Source organism: Xiphias gladius, chromosome 1, assembly GCF_016859285.1.
Source record: "Xiphias gladius isolate SHS-SW01 ecotype Sanya breed wild chromosome 1, ASM1685928v1, whole genome shotgun sequence".
NCBI classification, from domain to species: Eukaryota; Metazoa; Chordata; class Actinopteri; order Istiophoriformes; family Xiphiidae; genus Xiphias; species Xiphias gladius.
Genome location: NC_053400.1, coordinates 26,923,565 through 26,942,610, shown reverse-complemented (window position 1 = coordinate 26,942,610; position 19,046 = coordinate 26,923,565). Strand labels below are relative to the sequence as shown.

Here is a 19,046-nt window from a genome sequence, read left to right as displayed (position 1 = left end):
ACGATATTTTAACTAAACCGAGAATCAGTCTAATAAATTGTCGGTATGGGAGCATTTAAAACTAAACAGACAACGGGTTTCAACAGACACGCCTAAGAGTGAAAATATTAAAAATTAAAATGATTATAGGGCGTAATGCACTTAGCCTGAACACATGCCCCACCCTCCTACTCTTCGCTCACTTTGCACCGGCCTCTGTCTGGATCTTTTCTGCGTGGAGCAAATCATATGAGGCCATGATTTATAAATGCTTCTCAGTGCCGGTCAGTCAGACAGGACCATTCCTCGGTCTCTCAAAGAACCAGGGTCTGCTATCTGGTATCATCTGCGCTGTGACTGTAAACATTACTCGTTACACAGAGCAAAATCAATCCAGTTCAGTCGTTGGGGCATTGTGTAATTTTTAAGATCTTAATATTTAATATGTTGAGCCAGTGTTTAGAAGAACTTGACTCTCCACTGAGAAGGTACATTCAAATGTGTTTCTGTTTCAAGATGAGATGTTTAAAGATGTCATGTATAACTGCATACTGTCAATGTAGTGTATATATGCACTATTTATAGTACGAGTCATAAACTGCCTATAATAGTGCCCATTAGAACTGAAACGACTAGTTGATTAATCAGTTGTCAATTAGGTGTCAATTAGTTGATCAACAGAAAATGAATCATCAACTATTTTGACAATTGATTCATTGTTTTTCAAGCACAAATAGTGAAAAAAAAAGCCAAATATTTGCAGATTTCAGCCTCTCAGAAGAGGATGTGCTGCTCCTCTTTGGTATGTATTGTAAACCAAATATCTGAGGGTTTTTGGACTTTGGGTCGAACTAAACAGGACGTCGACTTCAGCTCAGGGAAATTTTTTGACAGTGTTTTTAGGTTTCATAAACTAAATGATTAAATGATTAATTGAAAATAATAATCGGCAGATTAATCGATAATGAAAATAATTGTTAGTTGCAGCCCTAGTACTCATATACGCTTGGATTCAAGAATACTTCACAGAGCGTCAAACTAATTCAAAGAAGTGCTTGCAGATTGTGTTGTGATGACCATTATTTACAATTTTATTTTGCAAAAATACTGTAAATGCTGTAATCTTCAGAAAATTGGCTCTTCCTAATGCTTTGAGAAACAATTCTTCCTCCTTTTCATTTCTTTTACTAGAGCAGCTCCAGATTTAATTTATGCACCTGCACACATACACATATACAGTGTCAATCAATGATTCACGATTGTCCTGTGTTTGACTCTCCGGCAAACCACAGTCAATTATTAAACGCGTGTGTCTTGTCTGGAATGAGGCTCGGGCGGCTCTGACGACAGGAGAGTGTGGTGGAGTCAGACACACACACACACTGTGTTAATGTAAAGTCGATTCTGCAGAAGTTCCTGCTTCAGCTTTTGATGCCGTCGCACAATGGAGGCACTCAGGCCCACCAAGATCTGATACACTACAAAAATGTCAAAAATTCACAATGAACAGCCTTGCTACTGCATCCAGATCCCAGATATTTTAACGAGTGAGCTGGCAGAACGAGACACCACTTGGCTTCGGTCCTGCCACGCTCTCACGTCAACAATTGGTTTTCTCACGCACCCAAGCTATTTGTCACCACGGTGAAGTGGCTTTTGAAGTCCCTAGCAGGTTGTTCCGTCGTCTTTACCTTACGGGAATCAGAACAAAGACGGCATTCTCATTCAAAGCCACGCCGTGTCTGTGACAGCAGCAATGGTTTTGGTTTGCATTAGCTCGTAGCACAGCAGCAAGCGAAGAAACAAGAGATGAATGCTTTGGGCCTGTAATTATGGTTTCTGTCTGCTTCTGAGGACAGTGCCAAGCTATTTACCACAGACTAGGAAATCCCCAAACTTTAGAGGGAAACAGACAGACGACTCTATAACCTGAGATGTCTCCAGAGAGGCCTGTAATGTCCACCTTTAAGTATATTTCATGCTTACAGAACTTGTTAAGCTATAAAATGAAGTTAGCAAAATAACTGTTCTAATTTCTAATTTTGAATTATTCCATTTTTGATCTACTACGCTCAACAAAGTGAATGTGACTGGAAACAAAACTAACTTTGACGGTTACTGAAATAAAGATGTGGTTTGAACATTTATCGTTTGTACAACCCAGCTTCAGTTCCCCTCTTACTTGGCACGTTGACCCTGGGCTCACCACAAGATATATATTTTATTCATAGACCAACTATAATAAACAAAAATATAAAGCATCACATCAACGTTTTATAGGCAGAGAAAAATAAAGGGTATAATTTTATACATGACATCTAGAAAGACCAATTCAGAGCACAAAAGCATAAATCACAACTAATAATAACGATTACAGTGAAAAATTTAAACAAGGGGGAAAAACACAAGCACTATAACTTTAAGAGAGTATAAAAAATGACAAATTTGCTTGCAAAATATTCCCTACTGGGTAATTACATTGAATATGGGGTTTAAAAGCCCATTAGGATCAGGACTGCTGTGTTCAAGGACACTAGAAGCTCTAAAAAGAGCTGTCTTGTCTCAGATTGGTAGATGCTACTGGTTCTGAAACAATCTGAAATTATAATTTGAAGGTTCACAAGTCATTATCATTTGACACAGATCAAAATCTACCAACTTTAAGTACAAGTAAAATCTCATGGCTTTGCTGTTCTCTTGATTCCCTAAAATGTTGAAGATTAGCACCACTGGGCTGGCATTGACATCAAAAGCTGGGTTAATGTAAATAAGTACTGTAAAAAGATTCAAAATATTGTCCATGTTCACCCACTGTGTCTTTGTCTAGTGTTATAGAACCAGAAGGAAATCGATCCACTTCCACCACAGTGGGTGGCTCAAAGGAAATGGGACCAAAGCTAAGACTATGTTTTTCTATTTCACCAATAGCTTTTCCCAACTTAAACGTTTTATTTATTTATTTAAACTTTTTTTTTCTTTTTTTTTTTTTTTTTGCATTTTAAACTTCTTTTTTTTCTCCTGCTTCCAAAACCATCAACTTTATAAAGGTTAATGGTCACATAATAACACATATGTACTACATGTACATAGACCTAAAAAATAGGGACATCTGATTTTAAGGAGCTAGTTATTTACATGCCTCTGTCTATCTAAACATTTCCCTTTGTAAAAAGCTGTGATTTGTACTGAAACTGCCTCATCTTCACAGGTAGAAAAATACAAAGTTAGTATCCCCACACCTGCCCGCAGTATTTTCTGCCATGTCATGTAAAAACACTTGACGAGGACAAAGTCGTCAACACGTTGTCACCTTATTGTCCTACAAAAATAATTGGTAGCAAAATAGACTTTAAAGTCTCAAGAGTCACACATTTGTCATTTTCACTGGTGTCTGTACATAATTCAGCTGGTTTTTTTTTGTTGGTTTTTTTTACGGTCCTGAGTGTGCAAAAAAGTCAATATTACTGATGGTTAAAAATAAGACCAATGTCATGGACTGCTGAGAGAGAAAATTAAAATATCAAAGGCATCTTTCTGCAGAGTACTCCTGTCACACACAAGTATTCCAACCACATTTTGTGTGTTCAATTTGTCATTTGACTAAAAGTTTGCAGAATAGTACAGTATGTGAGATGTTTTCAAGTTCTGTGTAAATGCCTATTTTGTACTACCTGGTACACATTGCAATGCTACAAACGTATTTTGCAAATTGGCAAAGCTTCCTGAAATTAATGCAGGCTATATTTCACGTCGCCCTCTGACAAGCACTACTGAAGCTACGAACTACAACTGTCACTGAATGTACTTTGTCCACATTGCCTTAATAGAATATCGACATTTTACAAAAGTGCATCATCTCCTGATGACATCTGATGAATACCACTGTCTTTAAATAGACGGATCAAAAAAGTTTTGATTCCTTGATAATTCGTTTCTGTCTGAAACTCAAAGGTGTAGTTATTTGCCTTATAAGAGTAACACAGGCTGCATAAAATGACAGTATGAAAACAAATATTTGAATTAGGCTTACAGTATATTCCTTCACACAGTGTTTACAAATGATGGTTAACCATTGCCATTATTCCATTATCTTCATAACCTATCAAATGCCAGAATACAGAAAACAAAGTCAAGTGAAATGCATTTAACGTGATCTTACACATGCTTTACAAAGTTGTTATTAATGCTTAAAAAAATTAAATTCATTTTTAAAATCCACGTTTCACTTTAACATCTGTACAAAAATGTAAATATCATGAAAATGAAATTTCAACAAAAGAGTGAAAAAAATTAGAACTCTTAACTGAAGAAAAAAAAAAAAACATCTCTTCCCATTGCTACAGCAAAAAATTTGCCATCAAAATAATTCTGGACAAAATGTGGAGATCATACTAACATGGTACTGCTTTAATGCACTTGTCCCCTTTTGCCACAAACAACATGTATATAAAAAGTGCTACTGACAGCTGGGGGGGAGGAAGGACTGAGTTAAAGATTGAGGATTGGCTGAATGAGGGGGGCTCATCATCTTTCCGTACTTGTGTAGCCATTCTTGTCTGCATGAAGTCCGTGTTGTTTTAGTCGCTGAGACTAAGAAAACACGAGACGTGGTGTACAGGAAGTGGGTGGATGAAGGGCTTCCCTAGGAGACGCTGGAGCAGCGGATGCTGGGGGAGCCCATTTGTGTGAGCACCTTGTCGAGCCACTGCAGGGGGCCGTTCAGGTGGAGCTCGATCCAGCAGGGGGTGCTGGTCACTGTCTGTCGCCTGGGAGAGACGAAAGGAGAGCAGAAACAGATGTTAGGTACGCGGAGAAAGCTGTTTAGAGCACAGGACCAGGGTGAGTCATCTTAGAAAGTCAAGTTTCAGCAAAGTCAAACTAATCTACTTTCAGTTTAGCTGCCATGGGAGGCAGACGCAAGAGGCTGGCTTCAGATTCCTGTGAGCTACACTTGAACAGTTTTAACACAATGTATTGTCAGTTAAGACCGAATTTAAGACCACTTTAAAGTCAAAAAGCCTAGTGTGTGAAGGGAAGTGAAAAACCAACACTCTCTTGTCTATTTGTGTTGTCATTTTTTCACTGGGGATTGGAAATCATGCCTCGTCTACATAGTGATGAGTTTAACTGAATCAGAATAAATCTGATGACAAGAGCCAAAACTTGCTAGCCTCTACGTCTTTCTAGAGTTCAAAAAATGCTCAAGAGAAAATGTCATTTAATAGATATCATACTGCAACTGAAAATAAGATGTTTTGTTTCAAACATTTGTTACCTTTGAGAAAACCTTGGGAAGCACTTATGTGCTCTTAAAAGTGGTTTTGAGAGTAATTCATTGCTTTTGTTCTTGATTTCTGAAAAAGAAAAACTTTAGAAGCAACAGTATCAAAACATTTTTCCAGACATTCAGCCTTTTGATCTCCACATCCTTTGGCTCTTCCCTGATTCCCTACAGACTTTATACAAAAACTCTTACTGCTTTTCCCACAGAGGGGAGGAGAGGAGCGGAGAGAGTGTTCAAAGTAATATAGTGTATGACTTTAAGTTGACTTAAGTGACAGCTCTTAAAAAAAAAATAAAGGTCAGATTACCAAAAAGATTCTGTTTTCAGTGCGCCTCACCCAGTGATAACCCTGTCATTTTGTCTCTGTGCTCTGTCACTGACTCCTTTGTGTTGTTTTCTTTCCCGGCAAATCATGTTTGATACCAGATAGTTGTGTGCACTGGACGCAGCAGCAGGTTTAAGGGAAAAGATGGGGCTGTTTTTTGTTTTGTTTTTCTTTTTCTAACAAAACTGAGCATTTAATTTGTTTTGAGGCAGATTGAAGGAACTAAGTAAATCAAACAACTATTCAATGCTAAGTCAATGCCAACAATAGAAGGTAAAATATATGTTGTCATACATCTACGTTTGGCAAGCCAGACGAAGAGAGACACTTGCCAGCTGGATGATTTCCCTCTGGTTTATATGTTTGTGTCATAACATAGTGTTTGTCTGAATAAATTACGTGCAACGGTTATTTTTTGCAAGATCTGTCATTCATCTTTACATTTGTCTGTTTTTAAGAATTAAACTAGAATTACCACCTTACAGTTATATGCCTCAGAGAGCCAGTCGAATTGCAGTTTACATCCATGTCTGTCCAGGCTCATACAATGTATGTAATGAAGACTTTGAGGGAATTTAATAAAAGTTATTAGGTGTATTCGGTCATAATTAGAGTATGAATTCTTGTGCTATGGCCAAAAATGTCACAGTGACCTTGACCTTTGACCTTTGACCACCAAATTATAATTAATTCATCCTTAATTCCAAGTGGACGTTTGAGCCAGAAGTAATGAAATTCTCTCCAGGCGCTTCTGAAATATCGCGTTCACATGAATGGGACGTACGTGAGGACGCAGTGACCTCTGACCAACAAAATGTAGTCAGTGCATCCTTGACGTACGTACGTACGAACGGATGACCCGAAAACATACTGCCTCCGGCCATGGCTGTCGCCGGCGTGGAATCATGAGAATGAGGTGTGGGTGGAGGAAGCGAAGAAGGAGGGCTTGGCTAGTCCAGTAACCTGAATCCTGTTTTTAAGTGTATCCACATGTCAGCATTTCGTCAGAGCAGGACTGGTGAGCAGTCCATCACAGCACAAAGGTTCTCCCTGTGGAAACCTCCTGTGCAGAGCCAACTTTCATCCAATCATCTGCTCCCCTTCAATCCATCTCCCCCTTTCTTACTATCAGTGAGTCAGACTGTGTGGAAAACAGGGAGGGGATGGAAGAGGGAAAATCTGACATCTCTTTTTGACACAGCACATGTGTGTTTGTTTAAAAATACTATGACGTGCCAGCTGGGGCCTGTTTCTATTGATGAGGGCTCGGCAACATCATACATAGGATTCGCCAGAGTGTGAGCAGACGCCCGGGAGCGGGGGCGGCTGGATTGCGGGATGTGTTCCACAGTCTGTTTGTTTCTATTATCTGTGTTTACATACGGGCTTGCTAAGGACTTGATCTTTGCACAACATCACTTATTATGTTGCTGACAAGTTGGTTGTGGGTTTTATCTTCCGTTAAATGATTCAGCTCTGTCATGGTCGAGGTTTACCATTTAGGAAATGAGTGAGCGGTTGACATTACCCCAAAGCGGAACTGTCACTGCAGCTTACCTGTATTCTGCTCCCCAGCCCTTGACAAAGCTCATGCGGATGGTGCACATCCTGGTGAGTTGGTACACAGCCTCAAACCCTTGGTTGACTGACTGGGCCAGCAAGGCAGCAAACTCCTGGTTGTTGAAGATCTTCAGGTTACATCCTGGAGGAGGCAGCAAACCAGAACAGATGCATTAGAGAACCAAGGCAATTTACTTTTACTGCTACTTTTTATTTATTTAAAGCTTTTTTACTCCTTACAATATATTTAGTACAATATATTTACATTGATCTGCCATAAGTGATTTATATTTTAATAACTGATTTTATTTTCTATAAGCATAGGGCATACTTACATGAGAATTTTAACACAGTGAACTTAATCAGGCAAACAAAATGTGAATTAATGAAATTTCTATGTGCATTAAACCTTGTGCAACCTTTATGTTCACCTGAAGGCATTCAATTTCAGACTTGTGTCTAAAGTGTTACAGAAACGTTACTAGGACCGACCTAATAGGATTACAGTGAGTTTTATGTTAAACTGACTCAGGCGCTTATCCAGACATGACACCGACGTGCCATCACATTTACGTAAAAGGGTGCATGCCTGAAAGGTGCTAGTGACTCAGACTAAAAGTGTGCTTGTGTTAACATTTTGCTTCTGACAACAAACCTCCATTAAGACTTATAGATGTGTTGTGTTCAGGGAAAACTCGTAACACTTTCGCAAATCATGTGGTAAAAGTAAACAGACCCATGTGAAGAGGAAAAACTTTTATTTTTAACCAGACTCCACTTTAGCTTTAGAGGACGTGCCCAGACTGGTGTTGAGGGTAAGGTATGGGTTAGATGCGGCCTCTGCTGTTCACGGTTGTGATGATATGGCTACAATAAACCTGTTCTCAATCGTCCATTTTAAATTAATTTAACTTGGCTTGGATGAGAATTAGATATAACTATGGCAGCAGAAGGTCATCACTGTTACTGCAATTTCAACTAGTTGTCGCCAGAGGTATACACTATTTTCCCTCGCCAAAGACTAGACTCAATTGATAGTTGGAGACAACACTGGACTTTTTTTATGAACACATAGGAAAAGGTAAAGACAGGCATCTGAAAACCTCAGCCATTCTGACAGCATTTGTATACCACTTCATCATGAACACACACACACTCTCCCATCAAAGTTTGGGATTCAGAGTCTAGTTAAAGGGCACTCCGACAGATGGACAGAAGGATCTGAGGATCAAATCACCAACCTTGTGATTATTGGACGCCCAGCTTCACCTCCTGAACCACAGCTACTCTATTCTCTCCTCTCTCCCCATTTGTATACGTCTTTCTGTACCCAACTTTCCGCCTCTGTCAGCTTGACACAAACCTGGAGGGATCTTGCAGACTGTGGCGGGGTGCCAGCCGTAGCGTTGGTTACAGTTGGGGCTCTGGACAAAGATGGCGCTGTCGCTGAGACACTCAGCAAACACTTCTCCTCCGATGTAGTACAGCCGCACACCACGGCCTTGAAGAAAACAGAGACAGAACAACCAACTCCTCAGATAAAATTCACGTCACAATAAAGACATGAGCAGTAAATACACATGCAATGTCTTATTTAGTTTTAGTATACTACAAGTGTGTCAAATGTAAATGTTAATTTGCTAACAGACTTGCAAGAGCATAAGAACAAGTGGTTATAGGAGCACTATGTGATGATAAATGATAATTATCTGAGTGGAGTCCTACCGATATGTCTGCGTGTTAACTCCACAGATGCATTGCGGTTGACGTTGGACAACAGGCCCAGGCAGAAACGCTCTGAGTTGGAGGGGTCCGTGAAGCCGTCCACAGTCAGTGAGGGCTGTGAGGCGTGGAAGGTCTCTCCTACTCGCTGGTTCAGCTCGTAGTATGAAATAGAGCACCAGAAGGCCGGCTCGCAGTATGTCACTGGCTGAAGGTCTGACACAGAGAAACAGAGAAAGATAAAATTTGCTTTCATGAAATCAAAATGGAAAGTAGAGACAGAGTAGAAACAGAATGCAGAACAATACTTGAGCTAATCGGGCGGCTGTGAATAGACTGAAATGTGCAGAACAATAAGAATTGTAACGCATGAAATGATAGAGGAGAAAAATAAACTGGGTAAACAAACGGGTAACAGGAGCAGAATAAGAAGTTGGTTGCAAATCAGATAAATAATGGCCAGAAAACAGAATAGATGGTAGCGAAAATGGAAACACAGAGCAACAACGAGAGGCAAAATGGGTGAAATGTGGGCAGAAAAGGGGCTGAGGTGGATGTAGAGGAGGAACAAAAACATCCCCAAAGAAAACACTGGGCTGAGCTTGCGTCACAAAATGTCAAACCCATACGCCGTTTCCCAGAAGCTTTTACCAGAGAAAATGTGGAAACTCAGGCCTCACTGATGGGACACTGGAGCCAAAATGTTCAAATTACAGGCTTATCCATGATAGTTTTCAGTAACTTCATCTGGTTCTGGTAATTTGCTCTTTTTCCTCTCAACATGGCCACTCTCTAACAACTTCAACATTTTGTCCTTGGCTTTGAAGTCCAGAACAGAGCTGGACGGCACTGCCAAATGAAACTGGTGTGATTTTGTTATTTCACCAGTAGCCTTCCAGCCAAGCCCCCTGGCGTTTTTCCATCCTGATAGAATAAACGTAGGATATTGTCATTGAAGTTAGTGTGGGCTAGATGGTGTCTTGGCCTGTTTAGCAGCTGACATAGTGCAGGAAAGACAAAGGCTTCTTTCATCACCTGGTTTCCTCTTACAAAAATGGAGCTAAATCAAACAGAGAATTCCCGCTGGGGAGATACACTATTGAAGCATTTGTCTGTATGTGAATATAGAGACAGAATAGTACAGAAATGCACACTTATGCACACAGACACACAGTCCTTACCTAAGTTGTTGTGTGTGGGTGAAACTGGGTTAGGTGACAGGTTTGGGGAGCTTGTGTCCATGCTGTGGGTCATCTGGTGATCGCTGGTCTCTCCATCCTCACTGAGGTAGCCTGGTGGTGGCGTTTCTGAGAAACACAAAACCAAACGCAACACAAACATACAAACACACACACACACACACACACAGACAACATCTCATTACATTTGTGGCAAGGTTCCCAAAGTTAGGTCTGGTGGAAATCTGCTGTCTACGTGTAGTAGCTAGCGGATTGTAACACAACACAGGAAGACAAGAAAGAAAAGAATAAAAGAATCAGCAAAGAATAACATTACATAAAATTAATATAAAATACAGCTAAATTTCAATTTAGTTTTTCTCACTTGCCCACCTGCTTGTTCTTTGTGTCTCTGTTTCTCTCATTAACGTGCTCTTTTTCAAACTTCCCTAAATATGTGGTCACGTTTCATGTAAAAAGAACTGATTTAAGGGATGAAAAGTAACTAAGTACATTTAATCAAGTGCTGTACTTAAGTACAATTTTGAGGTACTTGTACTTGAGTATTTTCTGCTACTTTATACTCCAACTCCACTACATATCAGAAGGGGTATTTGTACTTGTAACATAGTATTTCTACACTGTGATATTACTACTTTTACTTAAGTAAAAGATCTGAGTACTTCTTCCACCACTGCTGGTTAGCATCAGATCTGTGTTTAACCCTGGTTGGGAGTATTACATTGAAGCCATGTTGGATAACAATTGTTCACCCATTCAATAATGCAAAAAATTACTGTGTCAGTCAGAAAGGTGTACTAGGCACTAAAAACAACTGCCAATTTATATTCATTGATCATTTTCTGACAGTGCACAGCAACAATGATGTAATCTGAGCAGGTTAACTAATAGGATAACCCAAAATCAAATGTCCCAGCTGTCTAAGCAACTACTGGTGCACAACATCTAAATGTCTTTGTCGCACTCTGTGTGACAAAGAGACTAAACAGAAAAGAGACAAGGTGGTGCATTGCCTGATGCATGTATAATGTTAAGAGCCTGACACAGGGATGCTGTGGATAATCGGACTTGGTATTAAAGATTCCCATATAAATCTTGGTGTCAAAGGGTTATGTGAGACTTGGTATGAGTCATGTTGAGAAACGTGCTTGTACCTGGTATGTAGTTGCTCTGGGGCTCAATTCCAGCAGGGAAGTTGGTGTTTTCAGGGATTGAATGGCTGTAGTCATCCAGCGGTGGGAACTCACTGGGGATTTCTGTGTGTCTGGGCACCAGCACTGGTGGGAGCACTGTATAGTGGACATCAAGACACAGACAGACACACACACACACACACGCCACAAACAACAAGTAGTTCCTTAGAGCATAGCAATAGTGACTGGTTTCATGTCTGGATTAATTTAATACGTAATGCAACACAAAACAATAAAATACGACAAAGTTATGTGCAATAAATAAAAGGGAAAACACTGGATAAAGTCTGTAGATAAAAACAAGTCTATAAAAGTGTGGTTTGGCAAAAAAGCAGACCGTTCAGCAGAAAACAACCCTGACAGCAAAGTGAAATAAAGTGAAATAAATTTGGACAAACTGTGAAACTTCATCCTTTAAATTCTTGGAAAAATGTTTTTTTCAAAATGGTTAGAACCATGATAACGTCTGCAGAAGAGGTAAACAAGCTCCAAGCTGTTATACCTGGTGTCTCTACTCTCTGGTAGTGGTACGGGTTGACACACACTTCATCCTTCTTCGTGTGGAAGGCGTACTCGCACAGCTCCACCGCCCGCAGCTCATGGTGGGACTGCAGGTCGGGCCAGCGCCACAGACGGCAGTAGATGACATGGGGCAGACCTTTCCTGTGGGAAACCTGCAGACGGCCATCCAGAGACCTGCAGACAGGGGGAGAGGAAGAAGCAGAGAAGTCTGTCAATATTATGTAACCTTTTTTTCCGAAATACGCGTCGTGTTAATAAGCATTTTCATCTGAAAAACAAAATAAAATGTTTCTTTTTCGGTGTTTTGGTAATTTCTTGGCCTCATATGTCTAACATGTTGTGTAAAATTAGATTATTTACTTGAAAGTTTTCACCTCAAACACTGACTTGATATCATGTGTAATATTAGACTATTAACTTCATATTTCCTTAATGGTATTCAACTCTATTAAATTGTATTTTCCCAGTCTTTTTTTATCGATGTATGATTTTTTTTATTCAAGGTTATGACAGTATTAACAGTTTGGATTTAGACTGGTTATTGGCTGATTTTCCTTTCTCCTTTCCGGCATTTTTTCCCCAACTAAAACTCACCTATTTTGTATTGCCCATCTATTCATTTATTTAAAAAATGTAATATTTCTTTTGTCTATTTTGATGAGTATTCTTAAGACTTTGACATTTATTGTTTGTCTCATTTTGAGGAGGTTTTTAACTGCTACTGATGTGATGATTGTTTAGGTGTTTGAGACTTCCCACCCCCCTTTTCACTGACTGTAACAGCCTGTGGCTTCAGTATTGACATGTGTTGTTTCATATTGGGAAGCTCTACGGTCAAAATGTTGAGTTTCTAATGAACTCAGTCCTGACATTGTGCAAAGAATACAACCTTCTTTTCACAGTATAGTTCCATTAAAAGAAATTTTTTACTAAGATTTTTAATTCAGTCTTCATATTAGAATTCACTGTAAAAAATTCTGTACCAGGCCTGGACTTTGTCAATACCTCCTACTGACGAGGACCCCAGCTGTGTGTGCACTGGCTATGAGGTGATGTCTAATAATAAACAACTGGCAATGAGATTACAGTATGTATAACAGGAACTTCATTGTGTTGTATAACATCTGCACTCATCTGGTATAAAATACTGTTGGCAGGATGATGATTTAGGCCACCAGATATTAATGACCTGTAGTTCGACATTGCAGATTGACATAATGGGGTTGTAGCCTGTAATCTCTAAGCACAATGACCCATGAAAGAGAGGGGAAAAAAAAAACCCAACTCATCATCTTATGCAAGAGGCAACGACCACATATGTCCCTTCTATCTCTCTCTCTCTCACCCACTCACTCTCCCACAAATACAGAGTAAGGGTCAAAGGCTTAAGCTAAAGCCCTTTGGAAGGACAAATATCAGTCCCCAAATAAAAACAAGGCTGTGCGCTGTCCAACTACTGAAGCTCAGGAGTGGCCAATCTGGGTCAACCATTATACATCCAGCAAGTGAAGAATGATGTTTTAATTTTTAATGGCAATAGCTCCCATTCACTGCTTCTGTACTTTAAAAAGGGGGTGGGGAGTGGGTTGTTGAATTTTGCAAATGGTGTCTAAGTGCTTTATGTGCACACAAGCATACAGTTGAAGAGGCAAGATGTCATTGGAGGAAAGCTGGTGAAGCTCAGAATATGAGAAACATATCCCTAAGGACTGCAAGTGAGAACTGGTGTGCTAACGCCTAACTTATTCCCACCACGAATCTTCACCCAAAATGAGTAAGATACCTAATAAGGGGCCTAATCCTGTAAGAATAAGTCAGTATACTCCAGAACTGTCCTGCACAATACAAACCTTATACTATATAAACTTTATACAGTTAAGGCAGTGCAAGGTTGAGGGTGAAGACCCTATTTAGGTATCTAATTGCCGAGAAGTTGAAAATTAGGTTGCCAAACTTTTTTGCTCACCATCAAAAATTTTTAAGTAAATAGCAGAGGTATCCTCAACCATGAATTGATTGCTATGGTCAATCAATTACACCGAAAACAGCAGGTTTTCTTCATAAAGTCGCAATAAAAACAGATATGGTGTTGTACTCATTGTACAACCTGTTTTATTAAGTGATAGGGTGTATTGTAGTGTCTCTATTAAAGCTCGTTCTTAGTAATAGGCAGCTTTATTCAGAGTGGGCCATAGCAGTATCATGCATATCACTGCTGACACATCAAAAAGGGAAGTGAGCAACATAATAATGAGTACTAATAATAGTACACTGCTCAAAAAATTGAAGGAACACATAAGATCTCAACGAGGAAAAAAAAATCAAGCTGGTTATCTATACTGACATGGACTGGACTGGGTAATGTGTTAGGAACGAAAGGATGCCACATCGTTTGGTGGAAATGAAAGTTATCAACCTACAGAGGGCTGAATTCAAAGACACCCTGAAAACCAAAGTGAAAAAATGATGTGGCGGGCGAGTCCATTTTGCTGAAATTCCATTGCAGCAACTCAAAATGGTACTCAGTACTGTGTGTTGCCCCCACATGTTTGTATGCATGCCTGACAAGGTCGGGGCATGCTCCTAATGAGACGACGGATGGTGTCCTGGGGTATCTCCTCCCAGATCTAGACCAGGGCATCACTGAGCTCCTGGACAGTCTGAGGTGCAACCTGGCAGCGTTGGATGGACCGAAACATAATTTCGGTCCATCCAGAGGGCGCCAGTAGCGGACTTGCCAATTCTGGTGTTCTGAGGCAAATGCCAATCGAACTCCACGGTGCCGGGTGGCGAGCACAGGGCCCACTAGAGGACGTCGGGCCCTCAGGCCACCCTCATGAAGTCTGTTTCTGATTGTGTGGTCAGAGACATTCATACTAGTGGCCTGCTGGAGGTCATTTTGTAGGGCTCTGGCAGTGCTCATTCTGTTCCTCTTTGCACTTAGGAGCAGATACTGATCCTGCAGTTGGGTTAAGGACCTTCTACGGCCCTGTCCAGCTCTCCTAGAGTAACTGCCTGTCTCCTGGAATCTCCTCCATGCTCTTGAGACTGTGTTGGGAGACAGCAACCCTTCTACACGTATTGATGTGCCATCCTGGAGGAGTTGGACTGCCCGTGCAACCTTTGCAGTGTCCAGGTATCGCCCCATGCTACCAGTAGTGACACTGACCCTAGCCAAATGCAAAACTAGTGAAAAACAGTCAGAAAAGATGAGGAGGGAAAAAATGTCAGTGGCCTCCACCTAAAAAACCATTCCTGTTTTGGGGTCATCTCATTGTTGCCCCTCAAGTGCACCTGTTGTTAATTTCACTAACAACAAAGCAGCTGATTAACTGATTAACAACCCCCTCTGCTACTTAACTGACCAGATCAATATCCCAGAAGTTTAACTGACTTGATGCAATACTATGATTAAAAAGTGTTCCTTTAATTTTTTTGAGCAGTGTATTAAATATATTACGTCATGGCTAGAACATAACAATGTATATGATAACACAGGCAACACTGACACAAGTGTGTGTGATCAAAGAACTCCCAAGACTCCAGGGTTTTAAATCGAGGACAAAAAAACAGAGCTCGGCCCACCACTCAGCTTTTGATCTTTGTGTTGAGAGATCTTGCTGCTTCCACAAGTACAATCTGGATACTTACACAAAGTAGAAAAATAAACTGGAACACTTTGGGTCAAGTAAAAAACCCTACAACACTGTCAAACAAAGACCATTTTTAAAGTTGTATTGTAGCTTGCAGTGCTATCAAGCTTTAAACATTTTGATAAATGTCGTTTGGTTAGTGTTTGTGAAAGCTTACTTGTGATCATTGTTCCTCTTTTCTACTGCAGTTTTCCTGTGTTTGGCATACATCAAGCTATGATTATTGAGGCCGTTTCCCTTTACCATGTTGCATAATATTGCACTGTTTTTGGCTGATGCGGCTGCAATCCAGGGCTTTTTGTACCTCAGTAAGTTGCCTCAAAAGTCACTTAAAAATATTGTCCCACCTCTGGCACACTTTGCAACCTTGTTTTAGAAGAGTTGGAGAAAATAAAACAAACAATAAATAAAATAAAATAAAAACATAAAAACTGCTAGTATTTTTGAAATAACTAAATCACAGTTGCAAAGGCAGCTGAGTCATGAGGCCACGAGGGAAACACATGAAAAATGCATTAGCGAAGAGGAACAGTGATCACATGAAGACACTCAACACTGACCAAAGGAAACAAGATATTTACTTAATTACAGGATGAACTGCTCAAGTTGGAACAATCCCTCTTTAACATTATCCACAAAAACTGTTCATTAAAAGATTCAAACAAGTAGCATTTAATGCAAGGTTATTGTGGTTATACTGTAGGGTGTTCCCTTACTCCTTGGAGCAGAAAAAGAAAGAAAAATAAAACATTTTTTCGCTGTAGTTGTGTTAAATGATCAGACAGGGCTGATCTGATGTCAGTGGTATGTGTGTTAGGTCCCTGTTGCTGTGTGGGTGTTTGGTGGGGCTAGACTCTGTGTGGGCTGAAACAGACATGCACAAACTGCAGTGGCATTACTGGTTATTTGGTGTCCTACTTAATGTCCTTGCCTTTGTAAAGCCCCTTCCAGTCAGTGTTTTTAAAGGAAAGGGTTACAGTAATAATATGGTATGAGTCACACTGATTAGTGCAATAGCTGAACTGCACATGTGCAATACAACACGACAGAGGATATATACTCAACCAGAAACAATCAATATCTCTCAGTAGCAACAACTAGCATCACCAATCCTCAGACCGACAGTAAAGAAAGAGCACAAAATGCGATTTAAAGCCTAGCTATATCCCCTACTTGGCCATTATTCAATATATCAAGTAAATGGAGAGTCAAATGAACTTCATTTTTGTACATGCAGTATAACGTCTCAGGGGGGAAATACAGGTGCACAAACACACCAGCTCACAAAGCAACCCAAATTTTCCAAGTAGATGAGGAAAAAGTCCCCCTATACTCCGGATATATGGGAAAAATGGAAGAAACTGGGGGAGACGCTGATATCAATTTGATCTCTGCAGTATTTAGTGAAACAAAGGGCAAATCAACATGGAAAATCAGCACATACCTCAAATGAGTGTGGAGGTTTAGGATTAAAATCTCCAACTTCCCAACTGAAGCCCCACATTTAAACGGGTTTGATTTCTGTAACAGGAGCCTCGACACATCTTAAGCATTTGGAGTATTTCCATTCTTTGCTTCTACTCAGCTACATTTGAGAGGGAAATTTTGTGTTTTTTAAATCGCATACATTTACTTGACAGCTATAGTTAATAGTTGCTTTTCAGATTAAGATTTTACATAGGAAAAAAATATGATACACTCACATAACAGGGGGTAGTAATGTGATACTTTAATTATTCTACCGAGTAATACTGTATATAAAGTATCAAAAAACGTCTCCAGACTGACAAACGTCAATATTAAAATGCTCTTAAATTTTAATGTAAGAGCATTTAATGTTTGTGCATTTGTTAGTGATTAAAAAACAGAATAATATAATATACTATGCTCATATAACAATATGAAAGAAGCCGTTTTGCATAAAGAGCATTTACTTTTGATATTTAGATTTTGCTGATGATACATCTGCACTTAGTAGGGTTTGAATTCAGACTTTTATTCAGTATTTTTCTACTTTTACTTAAGATAAGGATCAGACTTTTCTTCCACTACTGCTGTTTATCTACAGATAAAAAAGACAAGGAAAACAAACAGCAACAGTCAAAATATTGTTCACATGAAACCTATGGACAGGTCCAGACACACACTATACCCTTTGCAATCTGTGTGATTCACTTTATTGAAGAGATTTATGACGGCACACTGGACGACACTTTGATGAGAAACACCTCAGTGACAGTAAAAACCACTCGTGCACCACCACCAAGCCTCAGGAAAAGCCAGTAGCACTATCTAAACAGCTCAGATCCTGCAAAACACTTTAAAATGATTTGAAGCTCAGAGTCCTTCAGGTATGTAGCAGGCGGAGGCAAAGGGGGAAGAACTATGACCCCAAATTCTCTGCTTGGCTCCTGTGTGTGTGTGTGTGTGTGTGTGTGTGTGTGTGTGTGTGTGTGTGTGTGTGTGTGTGTGTGTGTGTGTGTGTGTGTGTGTTTGTGTGTGCGTGTGTGTTCCAGACTGAAGATTTGAGGGACATGGGTGGGAGCTGAAGGCTTCCAAGAATCCAAGAATTCAGGACACCAGTTCTCAACCTTCAGTTCCTCCCAACAGCACCAGAAACTATTCAGCACAGAATGATTTTATTTACAGACAAAGCCACAACTCACACTGAAAAATCTGTTGGATACAAGTGATGAAGGAATGGCTTTATATTTTATTATATTTTATGTAATACTCACTTTTGTGTAAAAACTGTTTCTCTGTTTGCCTCAAACTTGGCTTTCAAAAAAGTAATTAGCACTGCCTCAAAACCTTATAATTACTAGTGCACAAGGCCGACTTCAGCGTGTGTCACTAAGTAGGAAATTTTGTCTGGAAAAGTGACTCAAATGATAAATTACCAAAATTGCTGTTGATTACTTGTCTGTCATTCAACTAATCCATTATTAGATTAATCGTTTCAGCACATTACTTTCCACAAAACTTCAACATACATTTAAACTCGATTTTTATTCCACTTTTTATACTGAAATTTCCTCAGATCTAGTAAGTGATACATCACAGTCATTTGAACCTTTGTTAAGATTTTGTACTTTTAATTTCACAAAACATGTATTTTTTAGGCCTTAAACATGACAGGAAATAAAAATCAAAAAGAAGTTAGTACTAAGGCTAAACCTACTGATTTTTTTTATTATTGATTAATCTTCCAATTATTTTCTCAATCAGCCATTGGTGTGTGAAAAAATGCATATCCAAAAGCCCAATATGTCTTCAAACCGCTTGTTTTCTCCAACCAAAAGCCCAAAACCCATTTACTATCACAGAAGACAAATAAAAGTAGCTAATGCTCCCATTTGAGACATTATAAGTTGTTCTGGATTTTTGATTGGAACATAACATAATGATTAATCAAATATCAATATTGCAATCGTAATTTTTTGTTGCTTGACTAATCAAGACTAAGCCGAAAACACCAAAAATAAAAAAAATGATCTGAAATGTTCAAACTTCCACTTCTTTGTCCTGGACTGATTTTTACTGCCATCTGAAAAGACAACATGTAAGGCTAGTTAAAACATGCTTGTGCTGATGTTTCTCTGTGAAGAG

General features: G+C 39.5%; 1 protein-coding gene across 1 annotated transcript in view; it reads right to left on the bottom strand.

Moving 5' to 3' along the window:
- Nucleotides 1-1,135: 1,135 nt before the first annotated feature.
- Nucleotides 1,136-19,046, bottom strand: part of LOC120789455 (mothers against decapentaplegic homolog 3) — a 33,687-nt gene continuing 15,776 nt past the window's right edge. Inside the window, exons 2-8 of the mRNA XM_040126186.1 lie at nucleotides 11,765-11,958; nucleotides 11,224-11,358; nucleotides 10,052-10,177; nucleotides 8,874-9,086; nucleotides 8,512-8,649; nucleotides 7,146-7,290; nucleotides 1,136-4,745 (exon numbers count right to left, since the gene is read on the bottom strand). Coding sequence (XP_039982120.1) covers nucleotides 4,622-4,745; nucleotides 7,146-7,290; nucleotides 8,512-8,649; nucleotides 8,874-9,086; nucleotides 10,052-10,177; nucleotides 11,224-11,358; nucleotides 11,765-11,958 — 1,075 coding nt within the window. The 3' untranslated portion in view covers nucleotides 1,136-4,621. The remainder of the gene's footprint in view (nucleotides 4,746-7,145; nucleotides 7,291-8,511; nucleotides 8,650-8,873; nucleotides 9,087-10,051; nucleotides 10,178-11,223; nucleotides 11,359-11,764; nucleotides 11,959-19,046) is intronic.